Source organism: Elephas maximus, chromosome 10, assembly GCF_024166365.1.
Source record: "Elephas maximus indicus isolate mEleMax1 chromosome 10, mEleMax1 primary haplotype, whole genome shotgun sequence".
NCBI classification, from domain to species: Eukaryota; Metazoa; Chordata; class Mammalia; order Proboscidea; family Elephantidae; genus Elephas; species Elephas maximus.
This window is the reverse complement of record NC_064828.1, coordinates 6,708,690-6,735,717: the sequence shown is the minus strand read 5'-3', so window position 1 is coordinate 6,735,717 and position 27,028 is coordinate 6,708,690. Positions and strand designations below refer to the sequence as shown.

At 39.8% G+C, this 27,028-nt stretch overlaps 1 protein-coding gene across 8 annotated transcripts in view; it reads right to left on the bottom strand.

Moving 5' to 3' along the window:
- The window catches only part of CEP152 (centrosomal protein 152), a 143,236-nt gene that overhangs the window by 22,327 nt on the left and 93,881 nt on the right, over positions 1-27,028 (bottom strand). For 5 of the 8 annotated variants that reach the window (XM_049898552.1, XM_049898547.1, XM_049898548.1 and 2 more), the window contains exons 14-20: positions 24,504-24,632; positions 23,622-23,731; positions 22,743-22,871; positions 22,475-22,610; positions 12,103-12,288; positions 10,367-10,645; positions 8,428-8,559 (exon numbers count right to left, since the gene is read on the bottom strand). In XM_049898552.1, the coding sequence (XP_049754509.1) occupies positions 8,428-8,559; positions 10,367-10,645; positions 12,103-12,288; positions 22,475-22,610; positions 22,743-22,871; positions 23,622-23,731; positions 24,504-24,632 (1,101 nt within the window). The remainder of the gene's footprint in view (positions 1-8,427; positions 8,560-10,366; positions 10,646-12,102; positions 12,289-22,474; positions 22,611-22,742; positions 22,872-23,621; positions 23,732-24,503; positions 24,633-27,028) is intronic. The other 3 variants (XM_049898554.1, XM_049898555.1, XM_049898550.1) reach the window with 2 other exon arrangements.

Here is a 27,028-nt window from a genome sequence, read left to right as displayed (position 1 = left end):
CTTCTTTGGCCCCCAGTGTCTTTACCTGTGTAATGAGTAGATCATATAATGACCGAGTCCATTTTACATCTAATACTCTCTGACAAAACTCAAAGAAGTTACAGGGAGACAGTGTCAAGAGACAGAAGAATCCAGCATCTCCAACTGCGCTGGCCTGGACAGTGACGGCTGCTAAAAAAGTCAATACTCTCTACGTGTTCTGGATAATGAAGTAGGGTATCTGCTTACTACATTTCCTATTATTATGTAGTTACAACACACATCCTTGTCTACACAGATTTTTAAACACACATTACACATCTTCATTCAACAGTACATGCTCCTGAATGCCGACACTACTACCTGCTGCTGAATTAACGCTGACTCATGGTGAGCCCATGTGTGTCAGAGTAGAACTGTGCACCACAGGGTTTTCAATGGCTGATTTTTCAGACGTAGATGACCAGGCCTTTCTTCCAAGGTGCCTCTAGGTGGGCTCAAACCTCAACCTTTTGGTTGGCAGCGGAGCACATTAATCATTTGTACTACCAAAGGACTCCACATTCCTGAACAGTTGCCTATAAATAAAAAATTTTAAAGTAACTGTATTTTAAGCTTACTAAAGGAACCCACTATCTAAGATGAGATTTACAAAGGAATTCACAGCAAAACCCCTTTGCTACCGACAGAATGATCCAGGAATGATCTGAAGCATGTTTAAATAGTACTTTTAGAGAAAAGAGGTCACATGTAGACCACATGGAAGTCTGGATATCATTACCAGGTGACTTGGGGGAGGCGGTGGACACCACAGAGTTGGGATCAACTGCCCAACCTCATAGTAAGTGCAGATTTACAAAGGGGATTTGACAGTATTAATAAACTCTGTGGTTCCCAAATTTTGCTGCATGTTAGAATCACCTGAGGAGCTTTTAAAAATTCTGATACCCAGGCTCCACCCCAGACCAATTAAAACAGAAGGCTTGGGGGTGGGAGCCAGGAAAGAGATTTTCTTAAAGATTCCCAAGTTATCCCAATGTGCAGCAAAGCTTGGGAATGACCTAACCAGCTTGACTACTTCTGGGCTCCAGAAACTGTCTTTAGATTTCCGCAGATCTTAATCGATCACTCTAATCTTACACAACTCTCCAGTCAATGCTGTGAAACGGGTCCTTTCCCCACCTCCTTTGGTTTGGATAAAGAAAGGGCAACAGGTGAACATTGTGTTTCATGGCTGACGTAATTATCTAGACTAACGCTCTTCACACCGCCTGCCATCTTTACAAAGCAGGCCTCCAGGGCTTTCTTCAAAGATGCTGCTGGGTGGGTTCAAACGCCAATCTTTGGGTTAGTTGTTGGTGTTACTTGCCCTCGAGTCATTTGCGCCACATAGGGAGCTTATGAGAAGTGCAGATTCTCAAGACTCACTCCAGACCCTCACTCAGAGTCTCAGAGCAAGGCCCTCGAAGCTGGGCTTTAACAAGCCCTCTGTCTGCTAAAGCTTGAGAAGCAACACAAACACTGCCCTCTCATTGCTGTATTCCTACATTTACATACATTCAGGCCTCTGTGTTCTGAAGGGAAGGTCTCTTTGCCTGTTTTCTTTTCTTTTTTTTTTTTTACTCAAATTTATTATTCTACTTCTGAGCTCTGGACCACAATTACATCATCATTTTCTTTCTTCTCTCTTTCAAATTACCTTTGGAAATATTTCAAAATGCTAAAAAATATAGAGAATAATGTAATGAATACCCACACATTACCACGTAATTTAAGAAGAAAAATACAGTAGATTGTTATTTGTGTTATTTTCTTAAATAATTTATGGAATAAGATTATGAATTCAAGGTAAGAATCATTATAACCTCTGTGATGAACCACACTATGTTCAAAATGATTGTGCCATCAGAACGTAGTGTATGTACTGCAATCTGTTAAATTTTGCTCATGAGAATTAAATGAGAGGACGCACACATATGTCATAAGATAGTACTTCAGTCTGTTTAAATCTGCATTTCTCTGATACTGTAAGTATGAACATTCTTCCGTTTTGTTTTGTTTTTTGGGGGGGAGGGATATTTGCAGTTCTCATGAACATTACCTGTTCATATCCTTAACGTACTCATCTACAGATTCTTGCTTTACTTATAAATTTGTATGAGCTCTTTATTATGCATCAGTATTAATATTTCTCATGTTTGATTCATTTATTTTCCTTATCTTTATTATACCCTTACTTTTACTTTTGTTATTTTTCATTACAAAAACAAAAATGTTTGCACATATCTTGATCTATTACTTTGCTATACTTTGGACATGTTATCAGGAGGGATTAGTCCCAGGAGAAGGCCATCATGCTTGGTAGAGGGTCAGTGGAAAAAAGGGAGACCCTCAACGAGATGGACTGACAGTGGCTGCAACCATGGGCTCAAGCGTAACAATGACTGAGAGCACGGCGCAGGACTGGGCAGTGTTTCCCTCTGTTGTGTATGGGGTCGCTAGGAGTCGGAACCGACTCCATGGCACCTAACAGCAACAACAACACTGCGTCTGCTGCCTCAACACTGAGTTGTTACCATGATAAAGGACTGAATTAAATTATTATTATCATTATTTTAGTTTTTCTACTTTTTCATTTAAAAATACTTCACTCCTTAATCAGCCCACAGTTGATTGTGATGCATGGGGTGCATCAAACAATTTTTCCAAAGCACCATTTGGCTGCCCTAAGACCTTTACAGAATAATTCCTCATTCCCGTGTTTTGAAACAATTATTTGTTAAGCTTTTATCCATAGGTAGGCCTATCTCTGAAATCTATACTGTACTGAATAAAGAATGATTCTATTTTTGTGACTCAATCCTCTTTGATTTGTTGTTTTACATTATAGTCTGTGTTAATACTAGGCTACTGTTTTCTAGAACACTAAAAAAATTTCTAGTACTTTCATTTTTTCCAAATAAATTTTGATATTGTGTCAAAAATCAAAACTATGTTGTGTTTGTTGGCATTTTTATTAGAGTTGGTTTAGACCAATAAATTAAGCTGAGGGAATACACACTGTCATACTTGATTTTTCCAGTCAAGAGACATAATAACTGTGGGAAGGAGAACTAGATATTTACCAAGGAGAATACGTTATACATATTATAAACAATTTCCAAGTACGTGAAAGGATGCTGTATAGCAAATAATACACAAACAATTGTTCTCATTTTTCCTAAGGACAGGGCAAGAGAGAAAAGAATTTAGTTTGGAAGTGAAAGAGATTTCCTGATTACAAGAGTTTTAAGATACTAAAATACATTATTTCACCCTGACCAGCTCAGCTCTCCTACAGAAATCCATATTCTTTAAAAAGTTATGGGTGCAGCCTGCACAGTATGGTTGCTGCCAAAGAAAAAAATCAGTGTGGCTTCCACAGTCCCTGACTGGAGGCGCGTGGGAACCAACACTGGGGGTGAGAGTGAGGGAGGTGCTTGAGTACTGCCACTCTCTAAAAAAAGCACCTTGAGAGAGGAAAGACTTGTTACACATCTAAAAGTTAAAGTCCAAAGTGAAGAGAAGTTCTATCAGAAGAAACCAAAAAGAGAATTTAGAAGTTCCAAGTTAAGGAGGCGGGGGAAGATGAAGTGAGCAGACACTTGCATTTACTCCCCCAGCAAATACCTCAATGACAACAAATAAAAACAAGCACAGATTGAGAACTCAGAACTTTGGACAGCAACTGGGGTACCGGAGGGTCAGGGTGAGTCCAGAAGCAGGGGAGAGGAGGAACAGGCTCAGCTCAGAAGCTGGGAGATCCTACCCACTAATGTCAGGAGCACCCGTTCACAGCAGCCATTTCAGGACAGGGCTGGATAGCAAAGAAAAGGAGCAAATGTGAAGAAGTGCTAACCCAATTTTTTTTTAAGGTGGCACAAATTAGCCATGGGAGTTAGTAGGCCACGTAATCGGGGGAGCAACAGACCATGGCGCTGCGTGAGAGTACTACTGAATCTTGTTGAGGCCTGAAACGGATGGGCGCTAAGACCAGGAGAACTGCAAGGGCAGCAGGGCGAGGGGAATACTTAAGACTGACAGGAACAAAGCAAATGGCTCATAGCAGGACTCCGTGCGAGTGTCTTGTGCAGGGTCACCAGTGAGGAAAAGACATAGACAGCCTCACGCCACTGCCACAGGAAAGTGGAGCCCCAGTGCTTAAGTCAGCATCTCCGAACAACTACCCCCCTCCGAGCATATGTACTGAATTCCAGAGACGAAGCATACAGAATGCCTGAACCAGCCCTGAAAAAAAAAAACAAGGATAGGATTGTCAACTAGTGGTCCTCAGAAGAAGATACCAAGCCCACTGTCATTAGGTCATTCTGATGCACACTGAACCTGCAGGGCTGAGGGGAGTTGCCCCATGGAGTTCCCAGGGCTGTGAGTCTTTGCAGAGGTGGTCTGTTCCATCTTTCTCCTGTGGAGAGGCTGGTAGGTGCAGGCCCTGGTCTTTCAGCTGGCAGCTAACAAAATGGCCCAAGCTCAACAAAAGTTAGTAAAACACAAGAAATCGCAAGAGAAGAAGGAACAAACAAAAGCAAAACATGAAAAAGAGGAAATCCCTCCTGTGGGAGATAGAATAATGCAAAGAATTGATAATTTTCAGATTATGGTACTACATAAGTTTAAAGAAAGCAAAGAGCACACAGAAAACAAACTAGAGGAGTTCAGGAAACAAATGGAGGAACAAAATAAGAGATTTAACATAGAAATTGAAAACATCAATAAAACCTAAAGAGAACTATTGGAACTGAAGAATACAACATCTCAATTAGAAAAAGCAAGAGAAACACTCAACAATAAAGTCAAACAGACAGAAGATAGGATAAGTGAACTAGAGGACAAAATAACTGAAATTATCAAGTCTTAAGAGTAACAAGAGAAGAGAGATCAAATCCAAGAAGAAATAAAAAAAAGTGATCTATAGATTCAGTGCAATTCCTATACAAATCCCAACAGCATTCTTTACTGGAATGGAAACTCTATTGACCAACTTCATATGGAAAGAAAAGAAACCCCAAGTATCCAAAGCAATACTGAAGAAAAAGAACAAAGCAGGAGGTCTCATACTCTCTGATATCAAAATATATTATACAGCAATTGTAATCAAAACAGCCTGGTATTGGTTCAATGGTAGACCCATAGACCAGTAGAATAAAACTGAAAACTCAGAATTAAACCTAGCCATCTATGGACAACTGATTTTCAGCAAGGGGTCAAAGTCCATTCAGTGGGGCAGAAGCAGTTTCTTTAATAAATGTTGTGACAAAACTGGATATCCATCTGCAGAAAAATGAAACAGGACCCATATCTCACACCATACACAAAAACTAACTCAAAATGGATCAAAGGCCTAAATGTTAAATCTAAAACCGTAAAATTTTTGGAAGACAATATAAGAAGAAAACTATGGAACCTAATCTTTTGTAAAAATAGGAAGACAAACATTACAACAAATACATGAATAGAAGACAAAATAGATAAATGGGACCTCTTAAAAATTAAAAAAATTGTGCTCTCAAAAGACTATTCATAGAGTAAATAAGCTACAGACTGGGAAAAAAAAATTTGGAAACAATTTATCTGATAAAGGTCTAAGCACTAAAATCTACAGGAAACTGCAACAACTCTACAATAAAAAGACAAACAACCCAATCACAAAACGGGTAAAGGACACAAACAGAACCTTCACCAAAGAGGACATCCAAGCAGCCAACAAACATAAGAGAAGACATTCACAATCATTAGCTATTAGAGAGATGTAAATCAAAACCACAGTAAGATACCTTACCCTGGCTAAAATGGCACTGATTAAAAAAAAATAGCAAACAAGTGTTGAAGAGGATGTGGGGAGACTGGAACCCTTATTCATTGCTGGTGGGACTGTAAAATGGTAAAACCACTATGGAAAACAGTATGGTGCTTTCTCAAAAAACTAGAAATAGAACTACTCTATGATTCAACAGTCCCACTCTTAGGTATACACCCTTAAAAAAACTCATTGTCATTAAGTCGATTTCAACTCACAGACAGCTAAAAAAAATGACATGAAAAGAATTATGAACATCTATGTTCATTGCTGCTTATGTACAAGAGCAAATAAATGGAAACAACTGCAGTGTTCATCAGTGAATGAGTGGATGAACAAACTGTGGTACATACACCCAATGGAATACTACACAACCATAAAAAACAATGATGAGGCAGTGAAACACAACATGGATGGACCTGGAGAGCATAATGCTAAGTGAAATAAGTCAAGCGCATAAGGACAAATACTGTACGATCCTTCTTTTATAAGAAGACAAGGATACATATAAAGAGATCAATGTTCATTCATGGTTACCAGGAAGGTGGAAGGAAAGGAAAATACAGTAGAGGCTAATTATTTTTGGTGATGGGAAAAACGGTACCAATTGTGGATGTAGTGAGTACAGCACAACCAAAGTAATAATGAGCATCTGAGGGCATATGGATGGGTACAGGCAAATTGGAATACGAGTAGGTACAGCTACATACACACACACACACAAAAAAAACATACACAGGTGAGTACAAATAGAAGTAGCTATGTTGTTGTTAGGTGCCGTTGAGTTGGTTCTGACTCATAGTGACCCTGTGTACCACAGAATGAAACACTGCGGCACACAGTTGCAGCCACTGTGTCAATCCATGTCCTTGAGGGTCTTCCTCTTTTCCACAGACCCTGTACTTTTACCGAGCATGGCTCTCCAGGACTCCTGACAACGTGTCCAAAGTACTTAAGACACAGTCTCGCTATCCTTGCTTCTAAGGAGCATTCTGGTTGTACTTCTTCCAAGATAGATTTGTACATTCTTCTGGGAGTCCATGGTATATTTAATATTCTTCACCAGCACCACAATTCGAAGGTGTCAATTCTTCTTCGGCCTTCCTTATTCATTGTCCAGCTTTCACATGTGTATTATGTGACTGAAAGTACCATGGCTTGGGTCAGGCACACCTTAATCTTCAAGGTGACATCTTTGCTTTTCAACACTTTAAAAAGGTTTTTTGCAGCAGATTTCCCCAATGCAATGCGTCTTTTGACTTCTTGACTGCTGCTTCCATGGGTGTTGATTGTAGATCCAAGTAAAATGAAATTCTTGACAACTTCAATCTTTTCTCCATTTATCATAATGTGGCTTAATGGTCTAGTTGTGAGGATTTTTGTTTTCTTTATGTTGAGATATAATCCATAGATGCGTGTAAAAACAATTATGTGGGTAGAGGTATATATATTCAATGAAGGCACAAATATGGATGCTCCTCAGACATAGCCAAACACCTTCCAACACTGGTTTTCTGGGTTTTAAGGCCATAGTCTCATGGAACAGCTCAGCCAATTGGCATAACACAGTTCACAAAAATCATAATCTGTCTCCTAGTGAAGTGAGTAGTGTCTGGGGTCTTAAAAGCTTGTGAGCAACCATCTAAGACACAACTACATGTTTCGACTTGCCAGGAGCAAACGAGGAAGAGGGTAACCAAAAGCACAGAGAAGAAACAAGTCATTAAGAGCCACAACCTCGTCTACCCTGGGAGGAGAACTAGATGGTGCCTGGTCACCAACACTGACTGTTCTGATCTTGGCCATAATAGTTGGTCTCGGAGAAAATGTGCAGCAGAACTCAAATTCTTACTAAAAAAAAAAAAAAAGGCCAGACAAAGTGGAACAGTAGATCAGAGGGCTCCCAGAGACACTCTTTAAATCTAGAACCAAGCCTATCTCCTGAGATCACCTTTTAGCAAAACAGCAGAGTGGCACACAAAATAAAGGATATTACAAAATACCGAATATTACCTGTAAGACTGGTGCCCTACTTAAAAACCACCAGGATGAGACCAGAGGTCAACAATTTCTCAAAAGCCAAGATGGGAAACTAAGGGGGCAGGGAAACAAGGGTACTGGAAAGGGAGCAAAGCAGAACAGAATTAGAGAGGATGCTGACACACTGTGGTACATGTAGCTAATATCACTGAACAATCTGAGTAGAAACTGTCAAATGGGGACCTAATTTGTTACATAAACTTTCACCAAAAACTCAATAAAAATATTATATATATTAGAAAAAAGTTCATACCTGCCAGATTTAAGCAAAGTGATTGGGCCTTATGTTTTAGTAAACGTTTCAGCAGGCTGGTATGTTTTTAATTGGTTGACGATGTCCCTGACGCCCTTACACATATTTACCTAAGTTTCCAGACTTTAAGGATGTACAGAACAACTCGATGATGACGATAACTGATACCATTTGCCAGGCCCTGAGCTACTGCTTAACACACGTTATCTTACTTAATCCTGCAACAACTCTCTGAGGTGATACAAATTTCCAGCACCGAAAAGACGGGAGTCAGGAGAGGTGACTTGCTGAAGTTGCTCACCCGTTTGGCCACAGCGATCTCTTGTTGTTCTTCCCATTTCTTCTGTTCTGCTCTTATACATGCTTTATACTCCGCCAGCTCAGGCAGCTCTTCCAGCCATCGATTACGAGCATTTTGCACAGCTATTTCTACCTGGAGGACATCGCAAGAGAAAGGTGAAGTGAGAGGCCAAATTTCAAAAAGATCCCATTTTCAAATAGCAACTATACGTGGTATTACACATACAAACACACACACACCAATACAGCCTGGAGCCTTACAGATGGCAAATTTCCTGCTCTTGGGAATGAGTATGTGACTGAAGAATGAGGTGATCCATCAACTCAGGCACAAATCAAAGACCTGATGAATTACGAGGGGCATCTGTTTGTAAACATGTCACCAGTTATCACAAGATCATTTATTAACTAATGACACACACATGTATATCCACACACCAACACAAAAGCGGAATTGATATAAATAGCTGTTTCTGACTAAACTGCTAAATACCTTTACTTGTAGATTACAGAGAGTTAAAAATAAAAGAAAAAGATGAAGATAAAGCTCCTACAGAAATTCACATCACTTAAAAGTTATTAGGAATATTCCCATTCTACTGTATCGTGTTATTTGTTTTTCTTCATACGACCAATACCTTGGAAACTCTACGGGGCAGTCCTACTCTGTCCTACAGGGTCGCTATGAGTCAGAATCGACTCGACGGCAACGGGTTTGGTTTGGTTTTTTGGATGAGACATTTTCTTCACTCTGTCCAAACCTTTTAGTAAACATTTCAGAAACCTACTCTTTTTTCATCGGTGAAGATGCCCTTGATACTATGACATACACTTGCCTATACCTCCAGACTTTAAGGGTGCCCTATAAAATAACATACAGCAATTTAACAAATGAGCAGAATTGCGAGCATTTATGAAAAGCTGAGTATATCGTTAAAACCCCTTATTCAGGCATTATCTTCTTTAAGAGTTTATAATAAATAAGAGATATTAAGGTTCAGAAACCTCTGAAGATCCCGAGATCCAATCAAAACTATCTTTGAAATAATATTAAAATCTGCCATTTCATTCTCTTGCAGTGAACGGTACAGTTCTCCAGGGGCCACATGTCATGTGGTGACATCATAGCTCTGACAGCCAAGGGGAGGTGTGCTGGGGTATTCTTGTGTTTTAAAAATTTCTCTGCTCTGTTTTCCAACATAGTAAATACTTAAACATTTAACCCGCATAAACAAAAGCTCTTTGGAGTCTCCAATTTTTAAAAGTGTAAAGTGGTCTTGAGACTAAAAAAATTGAGCATCACTGCGATAGATAATATAAGAGATATTAACTCATCTTTATTCTGCTAACACAGAGCTATACTTTTCTAAGTGTGACATTTCTTAGAAATTAACTTGCCCCAGTTAAAACTGAGCTGGCCTTGTGAGTGCTTCAAAGGAAAGGCAATGGCACCACTTTTTGGCAGCTGAGGGGAATTATAGAGGAAGTCCCATTTAAGGGGTATGCCTGCAGACTCAACTTCTCCATCAAGTCTCAACATAAATACCATTAAATAGCTTATTTGCTTTAAGTCTGCTTACCATAGCTACTTAGTGGAATATTTTCTATAAATCTAATATGGAAAATTCATAATTACATTAAGCTTAATTCAGATATAAAAATCTCATCTATATCTTCAGTCATCTTAATGTTTTGACTGATCTCAGGGGATAAAACCTTTTGTTAACTGAAAGAATATATAGAAAAATTGAGAGGTGACAGCTTTGTGACAAATATAATGAAGAAACATATAATATATAACAACATAATAAGTTTTCTACTCTAGAAATGCACAAAATTTTAAAAGTAGAAAAGCTATGAACAAGTTAAAGGATGGCATTTTAAAGGTTTTCATTAACAGGCAGTTAGAATAACTTTACTATAATAAACCTGTCCATTACCTGTTTGGCAACATTTTCACAATACTTGAGTTCCAGTTCAATTTCTCGTTTCCTCCAGCCCTTCTGGAGAGCATTTTCCTCTTGCTCTAAATCGTGCTGGGTCTTGCGCGTCTGCTCTCCTACCGTCGTTGCCATCTCTTCCTTGGAAAGAACATCAATGGCAGATACTTGGTCAGTCTGGCTGCCACAATCTGAGGTCTTCTTTTTCATTTCCTTTAGAGTTTCATCCAGCTTAGTCTGCCACTCCTTTTCAAACTGCTGAGTGAGCTCTTGTTTGATCTGTTTTCAAAAGAAAAATTGTTTGAGAAGAAAATATTCAAATAAGTAAAAACTAGCATTAATAGCTAGCCAATAAAGTAACCACAGCAAAGTAGAGAATGTTATAGTAATTGTATGAGGTTTAGAAATTTAGTCAATGAAAATATATCCTCCAGTAAAACCCGAGTTACTCTTTGGCCTTATCTCTGTTACACAAATCGCATGGAAGATTCACGTACGCTGTGCAAGGTCGGGCTATCTTGCTTTCAAGACGCAACGTTCTGAAAGCTTTGACATTGCCTCTGCAAAGATGAAATGACTTAAAAAAAAATTTTTTTTTTTTTGCTATTAGTAATACATATTTTGCCATAAACACCATGCTTTGTACAAAGCAGGCGACAGTAAGTCTAATTAACGAACCTAAGATGGTCATTGCTTCTTGTGATGTGAAAACCCACTGCACAGGCCGTGCATCCCAGAGGAGGCATTACTGGAAGAATGACTTTAGGATTCTTTTCCACTTTCAGCAGTGCACTGGGATAGATCGACACAGAATCAGTCTTAGGCGAAACCAGGAAGGATCAAAATTTACTTTTCCCGTTTCCTGTTCTCTGTCCTCTGGGACTCAGAGTTCACATACTGCTTTCCTGGCCCCCAGAGCCCCTGACTGTGTTGCTTTACTTGAAATGGTCCTTTGTGTAGCAGCTCATGCCTTCCTGGCATTCTCATGTAAACAGTTCTCTATCTCATTTCCTTGGAAATGAACTGACTAGGGGAATTAGTTTTATACCATACAGATTACATATTTTTATATTAAAAAATGAATAGGAGACTTAATTTCAGGTGCCAGCACTAGATTAATAGAAATGGCATTTGGGGGGAGGGGTAGGAGATGAGGAGCAGGGAGGCCAGAAGACAGGACAGTGGTCTACCATTCTATCTTGAGCTAGCACTGGCTCCAATTAATAGCATTACTGGGGACAGAAGATTCTTGTTTAAGTAAACTGGAGAATTTATTTCATTTCCCAGTAAGTTTCTCAAGTGGTAAGTTGGTTGCTAACTTTCTAGGAAACAATTAGCACGTCCTGACCTCATTTTCTACTCAGGCAATCAAGGAAGTAAGTGTCATGCTTCTGAGCCTGCCCGGTCATCACTTCTTTCCTCTAATCCGTAGCGTGGATTATTTACGCCAAAAATTGTATGCACTGTTCAGAATCATTTCACAATATGAGATTAGGTCATGGTTTCACTTAGAGGGATCAAAAGAGTACCATAAAACCTGCTGACTCCTGAACTAGGTTAAAAAATCAAGGGGGGAAATTTTTTTTTTAAGTAAAACTGGTATAGTAACCTACTAATGGCCCAATTCTGAGACATGAAAGGGGCGATTATGCATCAACTTGGCAATTAAAATGCCAGGAACAGAGTTAATACTACATTTTTTAACATAATAATCGGAAAGAAATTTTAGCCCACACCTCCTTCTGTTCCGTCTCCCAGTGTGCTTTGGCTAACATCACTTCAGCTTCAACCTTCTGTTTAATATCAGTTTCTCGTTCTTTCTGCCACTTGTCCTTTTCCATCATAAGAATACCATGATATTTTTCTCCAAGTTTCACCTGCAGTTTGCTTACATACTCTTCTCTCTCTTCCAAAAGCTGCTTCTTTAAATAAAATTCAAGTAAATATCACTGTATAACACTAATAGTCTCCAGGCTAAACTTATGAAATAATGATTATATGAACACAATAGACACACTAACTAGGAGATGGACTGACACAGTGGCTATAATGATGGGCTCAAACACAGTAACCCGTAAGGACGGAGCGGGACGCAGCAATGTTGCCTGCTGTTGTACACAGGGTCGCTAGGAGTCGGAAGCGTATTCTACAGCACCTAACGATAACATGCTAACTCAATCCGTTGACTAAATTGTCTTGTAAAGAGCTGCCTACACCTTAAATATTTGGATTAAAAAAATGTAAGGATGACTATATTAACAAAACATTTAATACAATAAAGGTACTCCCAGAAGACCAAATACTCTTTCAAACAAAGGAAACGGACATTTTTGCTCCTTGCAGAGCTGAGGCCCTACCTATCATGGGACTAATCAGGTATCACAGCCCAGAAAAGATTTATATTTTTAAAAGCCTTGTATTTGAGATAAGCCAAGGATTATAGCTCCATTCTAAAACTCTACACCTTGTAATAAATCAGGATGGTTTCCTTCATTATCAAAGAAAAAAAAAATTATCAAAACTAAAGTATAATCCTATTAGAACTGTCAATTCGAAATTTAATAATTTGAACTATTCATATAGCCTTCTCTATTCTAGGAACTCAGTTGATCTTAAAACTGGAATCCCTTGCATTATGTTCTATCATTGCAAATAAAACTCCACTAAGTGATCAAGTTATCTATGGGAGTTTGTTTTTGTTTGTTTTTCAGTTTTCTGCAAGTTCCATCAGGAGGTTAAGGGGAGGACCCATTGAGGCAATGAGACCAGACCAGCAGAGAAGTGCATCTCAGGCAAAGCCATGCAGCAACAGAACCTGTTCTGGCATTATTTCTGGTTCATGACAAAGGACTTGTGTCAAGGATGCATAATAATTTCTCAAATTCAATGCTATGAAAATAAACAACCTGATTTAAAAATGGGCAAAAGACCTGAACAGATACCTCGTCAAAGAAGGTATCAGGCAAAAAAACACACGAAAAAAAAAAACATAGCCAGGAGGGAAAGGCAAATTAAAATTACAATAATATACCACTACATTTCTATTAGAATGTCTATAGTAAAAAAAAATACTGACAATATCAAGTTCTGGAGAGCATGTGGAGAAAACGAAACTTTCATCCACTGCTGGTGAGAAAACAGAATGGTACAGACGCTCTACAAAATGGTTCTGCAGTTTTGTATGTTGTTGTTAACTGCCATTGAGTTAGACACTGACCCACAGTGACCCCATTGGGACAAAGTAGAACTTGCTCCATAGGGTTTTCTTGCCTGTAATCTTTACAGAAGCAGGCCACCAGGTCTTCTGTTCTGTGGAGCTGCTGGATGGGTTTAAACTACCATCTTTAGGTTAGCAGCTGATTGCAAACTGCCTGCACCATCCAGCTCCTTTGTAGTTTCTTATAAAGTTAAACACATATATACCATATAACCTAGTAATCACTCTCCTAAATATTTACTCTACAGAAATCAAATTTTGTTCACACAAAATTGTTTATAGCAGCAGCTGCAAAAGACTTCTTTAAAGTTTTCAAAAGCAAAGATGCTACTTAGACGACTAAGGTGCGCCTGACCTAAGCCATAGTCTTTCAAAATCACCTCTTATGCATGCAAAAGAGCTACACAATGAAAAAAGGAAAACAGAATAATTGATGCAGTTCAGTTATGGTGTTGGTGAAGAATACTGAACACACTGTGGACTGGCAAAAGAACAAACAAATCCATCTTAAAAAAAATACAACCAGAATGTCCTGCAGAAGTAATGACAAGGAGACTTCAACTTGCTTACTTTGGACCCATCATCAGGAAAGACCAACTGCTAGAAAAGGACATCATGTTTGGTAAAGTAGTGGGTCAGCAAAAATGAAAAAAAAAAAACACTACTAGACAATAAGATAAGTGGTAACTTTGGTGAAGGGTAAGACAGTACACAATTCTGGGGAAGTCAGCCAACTTGACCAAGGCAAAGTCATGGAAGCTTCACAGACACATCCAAACTTCTTGAGGGGCCAAATTACTGGGCTGAGGGCTGGGGACCACGGTCTTGGGGCACATCTAGCTCAACTGGCATAACAGTTTATAAAGAAAATGTTCTACATTCTACTTTGATGAGTAGCATCTGGGGTCTTAAAAGCTTGTGAGTGGCCATCTAAGATACTCCACTGGTCCCACCCCATCTGGAGCAATGCAGAATGAAGAAAACCAAAGACACAAGGGAAAGATTAGTCCAAAAGACTAATGGACCGTGACTCCCACAGCCTCCACTAGACTGAGTCCAGCACAACTAGATGGTGCCCGGCTATCTCCACTAACTGCTCTGACAGGGATCACAATAGAAGGTCCTGGACAGAGGTGGACAAAAATGTAGAACAAAATTCTAACTCACAAAAAACGACCAGACTTACTGGCCTGACAAGAGACTGGAGAAACCCTAAGAGTAGGGGCCCTGGACACCCTTTTGATTCAGTACTGAAGTCACTCCTGAGGTTCACCCTTCAGCCAAAGATTAGACAGGCCCATAAAACAAAACGAGACTCAACGGACACACTAGCTCAGGGACAAGGACGAAAAGGCAGGAGGGGACATGAAAGCTGGTAATAGGGAACCCAAGGTAGAGAAGGGGAGAGTGTGGACATGTCATGGGGTTGGCAACCAATGTCACAAAACAATATGGGTATTGTTTAATGAGAAACTAATTTGCTCTGTAAACCGTCATCTAAAGTACAATTAAAAAAAATTCAACCATACAACCAAAAAGGGTGAATTTTACTTTGCGGCAATTATATCTCAATAAACCTGACTTTAAACAAAGGGAAAGAAGAGGGAGGGGAACTCTCAATGCGATGGGCTGACAGAGCAGCCACAACAATGACCTCAAAGGTACCGATGATCGTGCAGATGGCGCAGGACGGTAACATTTTGTTCTGTTCTGTTAGGATTGTAATGAGTTGGAGCCGACTCTACATCAACTGACAACAATAATATTCAGAACCACTAGAAACTGGAACTAGCCAAATGTCCTAGGTAAATAGATAAGCAAATTGCAGTGCCTCCATACAGTGGACTACTAGTCAACAGGGAACAAACTCTTGATACACACAAAAACAGAATGAATGAATCACCCTCAAAGACAACACACTGAGCGTTAAGAAGCTGGTCTCAAAAATTTACATGGTAAATAATTCCATTTATGCATTTTTGGAAAGACCGAACACAGTGGCGGCCAGCGAATGTAACTATAAAGAGATACCATGAGAGAGTTTTTTTAGATGCTGAAACTGTTCTGTATCCTGATGAATCTATAAACCCAAAAACCAGTGCCGTCGAGTCGATTCCGATCCATAGGGACCCTATAGGACAGAGCAGAACTGCCCCACAGGGTTTCCAAAGCTGTAAATCTTTAGGGAAACATCTTGCTCCTGCAGAGTGGATGATGGGTTCGAACCACTGATCTTTCGGTTGGCAGCTGAACACTTAACCAGTGAGCAACCAGGGCTCGTGATAATTCTAAACCTGTGTTAAAATTCATAGAGCTGTACACCAGAAGAAAAAAGTTGGTTTTACTCTTTTTTTTTTTTTTTTTTTTTAGTTTTTATTGTGCTTTAAGGGAAAGTTTACAAATCATCTCAGTCTCTAAACATAAAACCTTATATATACCTTGCTATATACTCTTAGTTGCTCTCCCCCTAATGAGACAGCACACTCCTTCTCTCCACCCTGCATTTCCGTGTCCATTCAGCCAACTTCTGTCCCCTTCAGCCTTCACATCTCCCCTCCAGACAGGAGCTGCACACATAGCCTCATGTGTCCACTTGTTTCAAGAAGCTCACTCCTCACCAGTATCATTTTCTGTCTTATACTCCAGTCCAATCCCTGTCTGAAGGGTTGGCTTTGGGAAAGGTTCCAGTCTTGGGCTAACAGAAGGTCTGCGGGCCATGGCCTGTGGGGTCCTTCTAGTCTCTGTCAGACTATTAAGTCTGGACTTTTTATGAGAATTTCAGGTCTGCATCCCATTGCTATCGTGCTCCTTCAGGGATTCTCTGTTGTGTTCCCTGTCAGGGCAGTTATCAGTTGCAGGCAGAAACCATCTACTTCTTCTGGTCTCAGGCTGACGTAGTCTCTGATTTATGTGGTCCATTCTTACTCTTGAGCTCATAATTACCTTGTGTCTTTGGTGTTCTTCATTCTCCTTTGCTCCAGGTGGGTTGAGACCAACCGATGTATCTTAGATGCCCGCTTGCTTGAGTTTAAGACCCCAGCCACTCTCCAAAATGGGATGCAGAATGTTTTCTTAATAGATTTTATCATGCCAATTGACCTAGCTGTCCCCTGAAACCATGGTCCCCAAACCCCTGCCGCCCCTGCTATGCTGGCCTTCAAAGTGTTCTGTTTATTCAAGAAACTTCTTTGCTTTTGGTTTAGTCCAGTTGTGCTGGCTTCTCTTGTATTGTGTGTTGTCATTCTCTTCAGCTAAATTTACTGTTTTTAAATTTTAAAAAAGAAAAAAATAATTTTGAAGAGTCAAATAGTTTTGACTTTTCTTCTTGCACCTGTGTATAAACACTCATGAGCAAAAATAATAATCTCAGGTAGCTATTAATTGCAACTGACTTATTATATAAGATCCAATTTTACAGTTACATTCATTTTTTTGAAATACCAAAAAATATATTCCTGGAATATTTATCAATGTGTGTGCCTGTGTGTGTGTGTGTGTGTGTGTATATATATATAAATATAAAGAAAGAAAAGAATCAAACTAGAGTTCTTCTCCCTATTTTCTTTAAACATTGCTGAAAGCTAAATCCTCCATTTGAGGTAATCTAAGATCCTTTCTAGCTTTTATAGTACCCCTGGCGGTGCAGTAGTTAAGAGCCCAGCTGCTAACCAAAAGGTCAGGAGCTCAAATCCACCAGCTGCTCCTTGGAAACCCTATAGGGTACCTCTACTGTGTCCTGTAGGGTAGCTAAGAGTCAGGATTGACTTGACAGCATCGGGTTTGGTTTGGTTTTCTAGATTTTACACTGCCAGCACTAAGACGGCTCCTTTTAGAAGTTCTTTTTTCACTCTATGATACGTATACATGGCATGTTTCTTCACCATATTAGTATTCAAAAATAATCAAAATGTTAAATGAACTAAATTCCTCACCTGCTCTGTACTCTTCTTTTGAAGTCAGTGGTAGCAATAGTTTGGTTTTAATATAACTTATTCAGAGGCCTCTGTGTAGAACACTTGTCCAAGCCTTTACAAATATTTTCTAATCTTAAGGCAGGCAGCTTTCAAACTGTGGTTTGCAGACTGGTCCAAAGTGTGAGGGAGAGTTAGGCTGTGCCTGGATGAGGTTCCCTCCAGGACAGGGAGAGAAGGAGGGGTGACTGCTGGCTCCACGTGACTCTACTGCTGGGCCCTCACCAACGGCAGGTCAGAGTACACTGCGGCCCTCCAGCTTCCCTGGGAAGGGAGAGCTGCTCTGAAAGAGGCCACTCTAACACTTGGAACTTCCTGCAGGTCCTCCACATCCACACCTTCCCTAGAATGAGAGACCCAAGTTCAAACTCCTGCCCATCTCCTCAACAAAACAAAATGGCAGAGTTAGGTGTAGAGAGAAGAATGAGTCAGAGGGAAACATCTCAGGACTGTGCAGGGTCTCCTGGGGAGTCTACAAGTCAATGCAAAATGAGGATCCACAAGTTTCAGGCATGAAGCTGCTGTGGCCCACCTCTTGCTTGTTTTTAGAACTCTTTTTTTCCTTCCTAAAAGAAATCTCCCTCACATATCTGTCAGCTTGTCATATTGTGGAGGCTTGTGTGTTACTGTGATGCTAGAAGCTATGCCCCTAGTGCTCAAATACCAGCAGGGTCACCCATGGCGGACAGGTTTCAGCTGAGCTTACATACTAAGACAGACTGGGAAGAAGAAGGACCTGGTGGTCTGCTTCTGGGAAGAATTAGCCAGTGGAAATGTTATGAATAGCAGCAGAACACCGTCTGATATAGTGCTGGAAGATGAGCCCCCCTGGTTGGAAGGCACTCAGAAGATGACTGGGAGAAAGCTGCCTCCTCAAAGTACAGTCAAGCTTTCAGGACCTTCATTTGATGCTATGGCACTACTCAAAATGTGAAGAAACAGCTGCAACCATCCATTAATAACTGGAATGTGGAATGTACGAAGTATGAATCTAGGAAAACAGGAAGTCGTCGAAAATGAAATAGAAAGTATAAATATCAAAACGCTAGGCATTAGTGAGCTGAAATGGACTGGTATTGGTCATTTTTAATCAGACAATCTTAGGGTCTACTATGCCGGGAATGACAAGTCCAAGAGGAATGGCATTACATTCATTGTCAAAAAGAATATTTCAAGATCCAACCTGAAGTACAACACCATCAGTCATAGGATAATATCCACACACCTACAAGGAAAACCAAAAAAAAAAAAAAAAACCACCACCAATGAGTCGATTCTGACTCAAACCGACCCTATAGGACAGAGTAGAACTGCCCCGTAGAGTTTCCAAGGAGCACCTGGGGGATCTGAACTGACGACCTCTTGGTTAGCAGCTGTAGCACTTAACCAGTATGCTACTAGGGTTTCCTACAAGGAAGACCAGTTAATACGACTATTATTCAGATTTATGCACCAACCACTAAGGCCAAAGATGAAGAAACTGAAGATTTTTTACCACTTTTGCAGTCTGAAATTAATCAGACATGCAATTAGGATGTACTAATAATTACTGGTGATCCGAATGAGAAAGCTGGAAACAGAGAAGAAGGATCAGTAGTTGGAAAATATTGCCTTGGCGATAGAAATGATGCCAGAGATAGCATGACTGATTTTTGTAAGACCACCAACTTCTTCAATGCAAATACCTTTTTTTACTAACATAAACAGCAGCTACACACATGGACCTTGCCAGAGGGAATACATAGGAATCAAATCGACTCAATCTGTGCAAAAAGACAATGGAAAAGCTCAATATCATCAGTCAGAACAAGGCTAGGGGCTGACTGCAGATCAAACCATCAATTACTCAAATGCAAGTTTAAGCTGAAACTGAAGAAAATTAGAACAAGTCCACGAGAGTCAAAGTACGACCTTGAATATATCCCACCTGAATTTAGAAACCATCTCAAGAATAGATTTGGCGCATTAAACACTAATGACTGAAGACCAGACAAGTTGTGGAATGATATCAAGGACATCATACATGAAGCAAGAGGTTGTTAAAAAGACAGGAGAGGAAAAAAAGACCTAAATGGATGTCAGAAGAGACTCTGAAACTTGCTCTTGAACATTGGGTAGCTAAAACAAAAAGAAAAAAAGATGAAGTAAAAGAGCTAAACAGAAGATTTCAAAGGGCATCTCGAGAAGACAAAGTAAAGTATCATGATGACATGTGCAAAGACCTGGAGATAGAAAACCAAAAGGAAAGAATATGCTTGGCGTTTCTCAAGCTGAAAGAACTGAAGAAAAAATTCAAGCCTCGAGCTGAAATACTGAAGGATTCTACGAAGGAAATATTAAACAACGCAGGAAGCATCAAAAGATTAAAGGTATACACAGAGTCACTATACCAAAAAGAAGTGGTTGACATTCAAACATTTCAGGAGATAACATATGATCAGGAACCAATGGTACTGAAGGAAGAAGTCCAAGCTGCACTGAAAGCAATGGCGAAAAACAAGGCTCCGGGAGTTGACGGAATACCAATCGAGATGTTTCAACAACTGGATGCAGTCCTGGAAGTGCTCACTCGTCTATGCCAAAAAATTTGGAAGAAAGCTACCTGGCCAACCAACTGGAAGAGGTCCATATATACATTTGTTCCAAGAAAGGTGATCTAACCGAATATATACATTATCGAACAATGTCATTAATATCACACACAAGCAAATTTTGCTGAAGATCATTCAAAAGCAGCTGCAGCAGAAAATCAACATGGAACTGCCGGAAATTCAAGCCAGATTTAGAAGAGGATGTGGAACCAGGCCTATCACTGCTGATGTCAGATGGATCCTGGCTAAAAACAGAAAATACCAGAAGGATGTTTACCTGTGTTTTATTGACTATGCCAAGGCATTCGACTGTGTGGACCATAACAAATTACGCATAACGCTGCAGAGAATGGGAATCCTGGAACACTTAATTGTGCTCATGAGGAATCTGTACATGCATCAAGAGGCAGTCGTTTGAATAGAACCAGGGGATACTGCATGGTTTAAAGTTAGGAAAGGTGTGTGTCAGTATCCTTTCACCATACCTATTCAGTCTGTGTCTTAGTCATCTAGCACTGCTATAACAGAAATACCACAACTGGATGGTTTTAACAAAGAGAAGTTTATTCTCTCACAGTACAGTATGCCAGAAGTCCGAATTCAGGGCGCTGGTGCCAGGAGAAGGCTTTCCCTTTTTGTTGACTCTGGAGGAAAGTCCTTGTCATCAGTTTTCCCTTGGTCTGGGAGCATCTCAGTGCAGGGACCCTGGGTCCAAAGGACACGCTCTGCCCCTGCTACTGCTTTCATGGTGGCATGAGGTCCCCAACTCTCTGATTGCTTCCCTTTCCTTTTTATCTCTTGAGAGATAAAAGGTGGTGCAGGGCATGCCCCAGGGAAACTCCCTCTACATTGGATCAGGAACACGACCTAGGTCCCCTAACCCTCTTTAACATAAAATTACAATCACAAAATAGAAGACAATCACACGATACTGGAAATCATGGCCCAGCCAAATTGATAAATGCACATTTTTGGGAGGACATAATTCAATCCATGACAATCTGTATGCTGAACAAATAATCTGAGAAGCTAGGCTATGCGAAAAAGAACGGGGCATCAGGATTGGAGGAACACTCATTAACAACCTGCGTTATGTAGATGACACAACCTTGCTTGCTAAAAGTGAAGAGGACTTGAGTCACTTACTGATGATCAAAGACCACAGCCTTCAGTATGGATTACACCTCAACATAAAAAAAAAATCCTCACAACTGGCCCAATATGCAACATCATGATGAATAGAGAAAAGACTGAGGTCGTCAAGGATTTCATTTTACTTGGATCCATAATCAACACCCATGGAAGGAGCAGTCAAGAAATCAAAAGATGTATTGCAGTGGGCCAATCGGCTGCAAAAGACCTCTTTAAAGTATTAAAAAGCAAAGATGTCACCTTAAGGACTGAGGTGTGCCTGACCCAAGCCAAGCCATGGTGTTTTCAATCATCTCATATGCACTGAAAAGCTAGACAATGAAAAAGAAGACCAAAGAAGAACTGACACCTTTGAATTGTGGTGTTGGTGAATAATACTGAATATACTATGGACTGCCAAAAGAACGAACAAATCCGTCTTGGTAGAAGTACAACCAGAATGCCCCTTAGAAGCACAGACTACATTTTACATACTTTGGACATGTTATCAGGAGGGATCAGTCCCTGGAGAAGACATCATGCTTAGTAAAGTGGAGAGTCAGCGAAAAAGAAGAAGACCCTCAATGAGATGGATTGACACAATGGCTGCAACAATGGGCTCAAGCTTAGCAACAACTGTGAAGATGGCGCAGGACTGGGCAGTGTTTTATTCTGTTGTGCATAGGGTCACTATGAGTCGGAATCAACAGGATGGCACCTAACGACAACAAAAACAGAATAAATCTATAACGGTAGTCATTTTCATATATACATATAAATAGAGAGAGACAGAAATAGGGAGAGAAAGTACACCTGAATGCTACAAACGATTAATGGGCTCAGGAGCTAACCGAGAAGCTGGAAGTTCAAGTTCACCCAGAGGCACCTTGGAAGAAGGGCCTGGTGGTCTACTTCTGAAAATCAGCCACTGAAAACCCCATGGAGGACAGTTCTAATCTGATACACATGGGGTTGCCATGAGTCAGAATGGACTCTTTTTTCTCTCTCTCTCTATATATAACCTTTTCTCCTAAGGTTTTAATATCATTTTAATATTTACTGTGTTTTGTGAGCTGTATTAGTGTGATAGTCAAAAGTAAAGAGACTTCTATGTAAACCTTCCCCATTTCACGAGACAGCAAGTGTATTGGTTTAAATGACAATACTGAGGCCTGAGAAAAGAAAATTTCTACTGTACCTTCTCCTCCTGAGCTTGTTGCTCCTTCTCAATGGTCTTCCTGAGATTCCATTCAAGATTATCCTTCTCTCGGCATAGTGCTAGGTAACATTCCTGCATAGTAGCCATCTCCTTATTCATCTTATCTAAGTCAGACCTTGCACAGACAAAACCAGAAACTTAATAACCACGAAAAAAATCAAGGCTGCAAAGTAAACAATTTTCCTCTAAGTAACAGAAGAGGAAAATGTAGTCTTTATATTTAAGGCAGCCATTCTTTTATTCTCACCTAAGTTGCAAGCGAGTCCCCTCATAAACCTCAAAGAGCTGCTGCTTCTCCAAAGCGTGCTTTGCTAATAGGCTCTCACGAATTTGGGTTTTCATGGCTTCATGGTGCTGCTGGTAAGTCCTCTCACACCTAGAAACAGAGAAAGATCAAGGCCATGCACAGCATTCCTAGAAACACCGGCATGAATTGGTTTTCCCTCCTCCTTTCTCATCGCTCTCTAACGCAAACTAACTAAAGTCAGATAGGTTTTCCCCAACCAAAGGCAGTAACGATTAATTTACCACAGATAATCTCACGAGTAGTTTCAAAACTTTCCTTCTTCAAATGTTTCTACAGAATAATTGGAAACTAGGATGTGAGAATGCCCCAGTTCTTCAAACAGAAACAATAGTCCACACTGAGAACTTCTGTTTCTAAAAAAATTAGTGGAAATAATTGAGGATGTGGTTCCAAAATTCCAAGTCCTCTATACTAAGCACAAATATTCACAGTACCCAACTCACAAGTAAGTTACGTTCCAAAAGTCTGTTTCCAAGTTTACGATGTGGTACTTGGAAGACATAGCCCCTCCCACAAATATCTTCCTTATGAAGAAGAATAGTCTGATTCCCAGACTAGCCTTAAAAAAAAAACAGAAGCTGTAATATTTCTGTGAACTATGGTTTTAATGGTGCTGTAGAACCCAACCCATTAAATAACACTGTTTCTATGGAAACGTGTTCTAAATTCTAATCTGAGAAGCCAGGATGCATCTTCTCCAGTCCAAGGTTTCAGTAGGGAGAGTTCACATCATCATTTCTCTTGAATCTTCCTGATGGGTGAGAAGAGTCCAGGAAAGGAGGCAGGGAGGCAGGCATTAGGCCTCTATGGAGACCTTACCTATCCACAGCTTCTTGTTTATCACGGTCAAAATCTTGTACCATTTGCCTCATTTGATTACATAAGTCTTGATTTGTATTTCTCAGTTTTTCTTCAGTTTCTTTAAGTTCCTAGGTACAAAAGAATAAAGTATTTAGAGGACGTAATGTAACTTTTTTTATCCTCTGCCATATAACATTACCAAAAAAACCAAATCCATTGCCATCGAGTTGATTCTGACTCATAGCTACCCTCTAGGACAGAGTGGAATTGCCTCATAGGGTTTCCTAGGCTGTAAATCTTTAAGGAAGCAGACTACTACATCTTTCTCCAGCAGAGCAGCTGGTGGGTTCGAACTACCAACCTTTTGGTTAGCAGCCGTTGCTTAACCATTGCACCACTAGGGTTCCTTCCATATAACGTTAGTTGGCATAATATCATTATCATAATCCTGCAAAAGAAGAGACTCTAATCTAAGCTTTCTAATAGGAGTAGCAAGTTAAAATTTTGTATTTATTTTGAATATATGGAATGAATACATTCAACCACAGAAGTATTGGCTAACTAATGCCTTAAAGTAAGTCTTGAAATTCAATAATCTTCAGCAATGATCTAAATAAGCAAGGTTTTACTTTTGGGTCAAAGCCTGGCTAAGGAGGGAAGCAAGCCTCTATCAGTCTTGCTACTATACAGACAGGAGACTAAAATCTCTCTAACTGACCTCCTGATGAAACCACTGCCCAAGAACTACTAGTAAAGGGAAATAACTGGCACCCATAATTGCCTACTAATCAACTTGTTACTAACTCACAAAGCCTCTGTCTTTGTGAGTTACATATTACATATTTCGTATTTAATGAAGTCACAAAAATTCTCGTAACATATAGACAAAAAATTAATCACCTGATTTTGTTGTTGTAAAACCTGAATTTCATCTGTAAGTCGCAGAACATCATCTTTGACAATCATGGCAGAAGTAGAAGAGTCAGGCCGTAATTGCTTAGTTGGTATCTCTGAGCTACCTGTTTTAGTCTGATTAAAAAGAAGTTAAAAGTTATTCAGGTTTTTGAAATTTTTTTAAGGAACCATTTTTAAATACATTCACATTTACAAAGAAATTGCAAAAATAGTTCAAATAATTCCCATATTATCTTTCACCCATCTTCTCCAAATATCACCACAGTACAATGATCAAAACCAGGAAATTAACACTGATACGGTACTATCTAGTTAATTCACAAACCTTATACAGATTTCTCTGATTTTCCTCTAATGTCCTTTTTCTGGCCCAGGACCCAATCCACGATCTCACATTTCATTTAGTTGTCATATCCCCCTAGCCTCCTCCTATCTACAACAGCTCCTTGGTGTGTGCATGTGTGTTTTTGTCTTGGAAACCTATGCATATTTGAAGAGTACTAGCCAGTTATTTTGTAGGATGTTCCTCAGTCTGGGTCTTTCTGATGTCACTTCATTATTAAATTGAGGGTATGCACATGACATTGCTTATGATGTTCACCTTTAGCCAGTTGGTTAAGGAGGTGTCAGCCAGGCCTCTCCATTCCAAAGTTACTTTTTATCCATTTGCAATTACTAAGTGTCTTATGAAGAGATCCTTAGAGACTATGTAAATACCCTATTTCTCGCTATACTTTCACCTACTAAGTTTAGTATTTGTTCTATTTCTGTATTTATATTAGTATGGACTCACAGATATTTATTTTATTCAATAGATACACTTTTTAAAACTGATGACAGAATTTGGTAAATTGCTTTCCAGAGAGGTTGTTCAAATTCACACTGTCAGGTAGTGCATGAGTCTGTCCAACTCTCTTCACCTCCAATAACAGTGATTATCTTCAAATAATCATTATATTTGATGGGGAAATCTAACAGTTGCTTTCGTCTGCATTTCTTTTATTGCCACCAGAGTGAAATCTCTCACGTCTTCACTGTTCATTTGTTTTTTCATCTTCTTGTCTCTTTATATAACTTTGCACGTTTTCCTCTTGTCACTTAAGTGTTTTCCTTTTTTATTTTTATGAGTTCTTCATTCATTTAAAGATCATAAAGATGAAGACCACAGTCTCAGGGGACATCTAGCTCAACTAGCATAACATAGTTTATGAAGAAAATGTTCTACATCCTACTTTGGTGAGTAGCGATTGGGGACTTAAAAACTTGTCAACAGCCATCTAAGATACATCTATTGGTCCCACTCTGTCTGGAGCAAGGGAGAATGAAGAAAACCAAAGACACAAGGGAATGATTAGTCCAAAAGACTAATGGATCACGACTACTACAGCCTCCACCAGACTATGTTCAGCACAACTAGATAGTGCCCGGCTACCACCACTGACTGCTCTGATAGGATCACAACACACGGTCCTGGACAGAGCTGTAGAAAAATGTAGAACAAAATTCTAACTCACAAAAAAAGACCAGACTTACTGGTCTGACAGAGACTGGAGAAACCCCAGGTGTATGGTCCCCGGATACCCTTTTAACTCAGTATTGAAGTCACTCCTGAGGTTCACCCTTCAGCCAAAGTTTATAGACAGGCCCATAAAGCAAAACAAGACTAAATGGGCACACCAGCCCAGGGGTTAAGACTAGAAGGCAGGAAGGATCAAGAAAGCTGGTAATGGGGAACCCAAGGTTGAGAAAGGGAGAGTGCTGACACATCATGGGGTTGGCAACCAATGTCACAAAACAATATGTGTATTGTTTAATGAGAAACTAATTTGCTCTGTAAACCTTCATCCGAAGTACATTAAAAAACAAATCAAAGTAAAGATCATAAAGATTTTTTTAAATATCTAAACCAAAAAAACCAAACCTGTTGCTGTTGAGTTGACTCTGACTCATAGCGACCCTATAGGACAGAGTAGAACTGCCCCCATAGAGTTTCCAAGGAGCAGCTGGTGGATTTGAACTGCCGACCTTTTGGTTAGCAGCCATAGCTTTAACCACTGTGCCACCAGGACTCCTAAAAATATCCACCCTACTTGATTTATTGTTCATTTTTGTACATACCTGACTCTGAGCTCTCTTCTGCAACATTTCAAAAAATATTCTATATCAAGGTTCAATTTATTCGTTGAGGTGTTGCAATTGTTAGCTGCTGTTGAGTCAATCTGACTCATGCAACCCCATGTGTACAGAGTAGAACTGCTCCATAGGGCTTTCAAGATTATGACTTTTAGAAGCAGATCACCAGGCCTATCTTCTGAGGCACCTCTGAGTGGGTTCAAACTGCTAGCCTTTCAGCTAGTAGTCGAGCACTTAACCATTAGCACTACCTAGAGACTCCAGCCATACCTCCGAGAGGTATGTATATCTCATTTCCATGTAGGGTGACAGAACTTCTAGGCTTTGGATCAGTCTCCAGCTCAATGTTGAGCAGCAGAGTCTTCACTTCCTTCAGA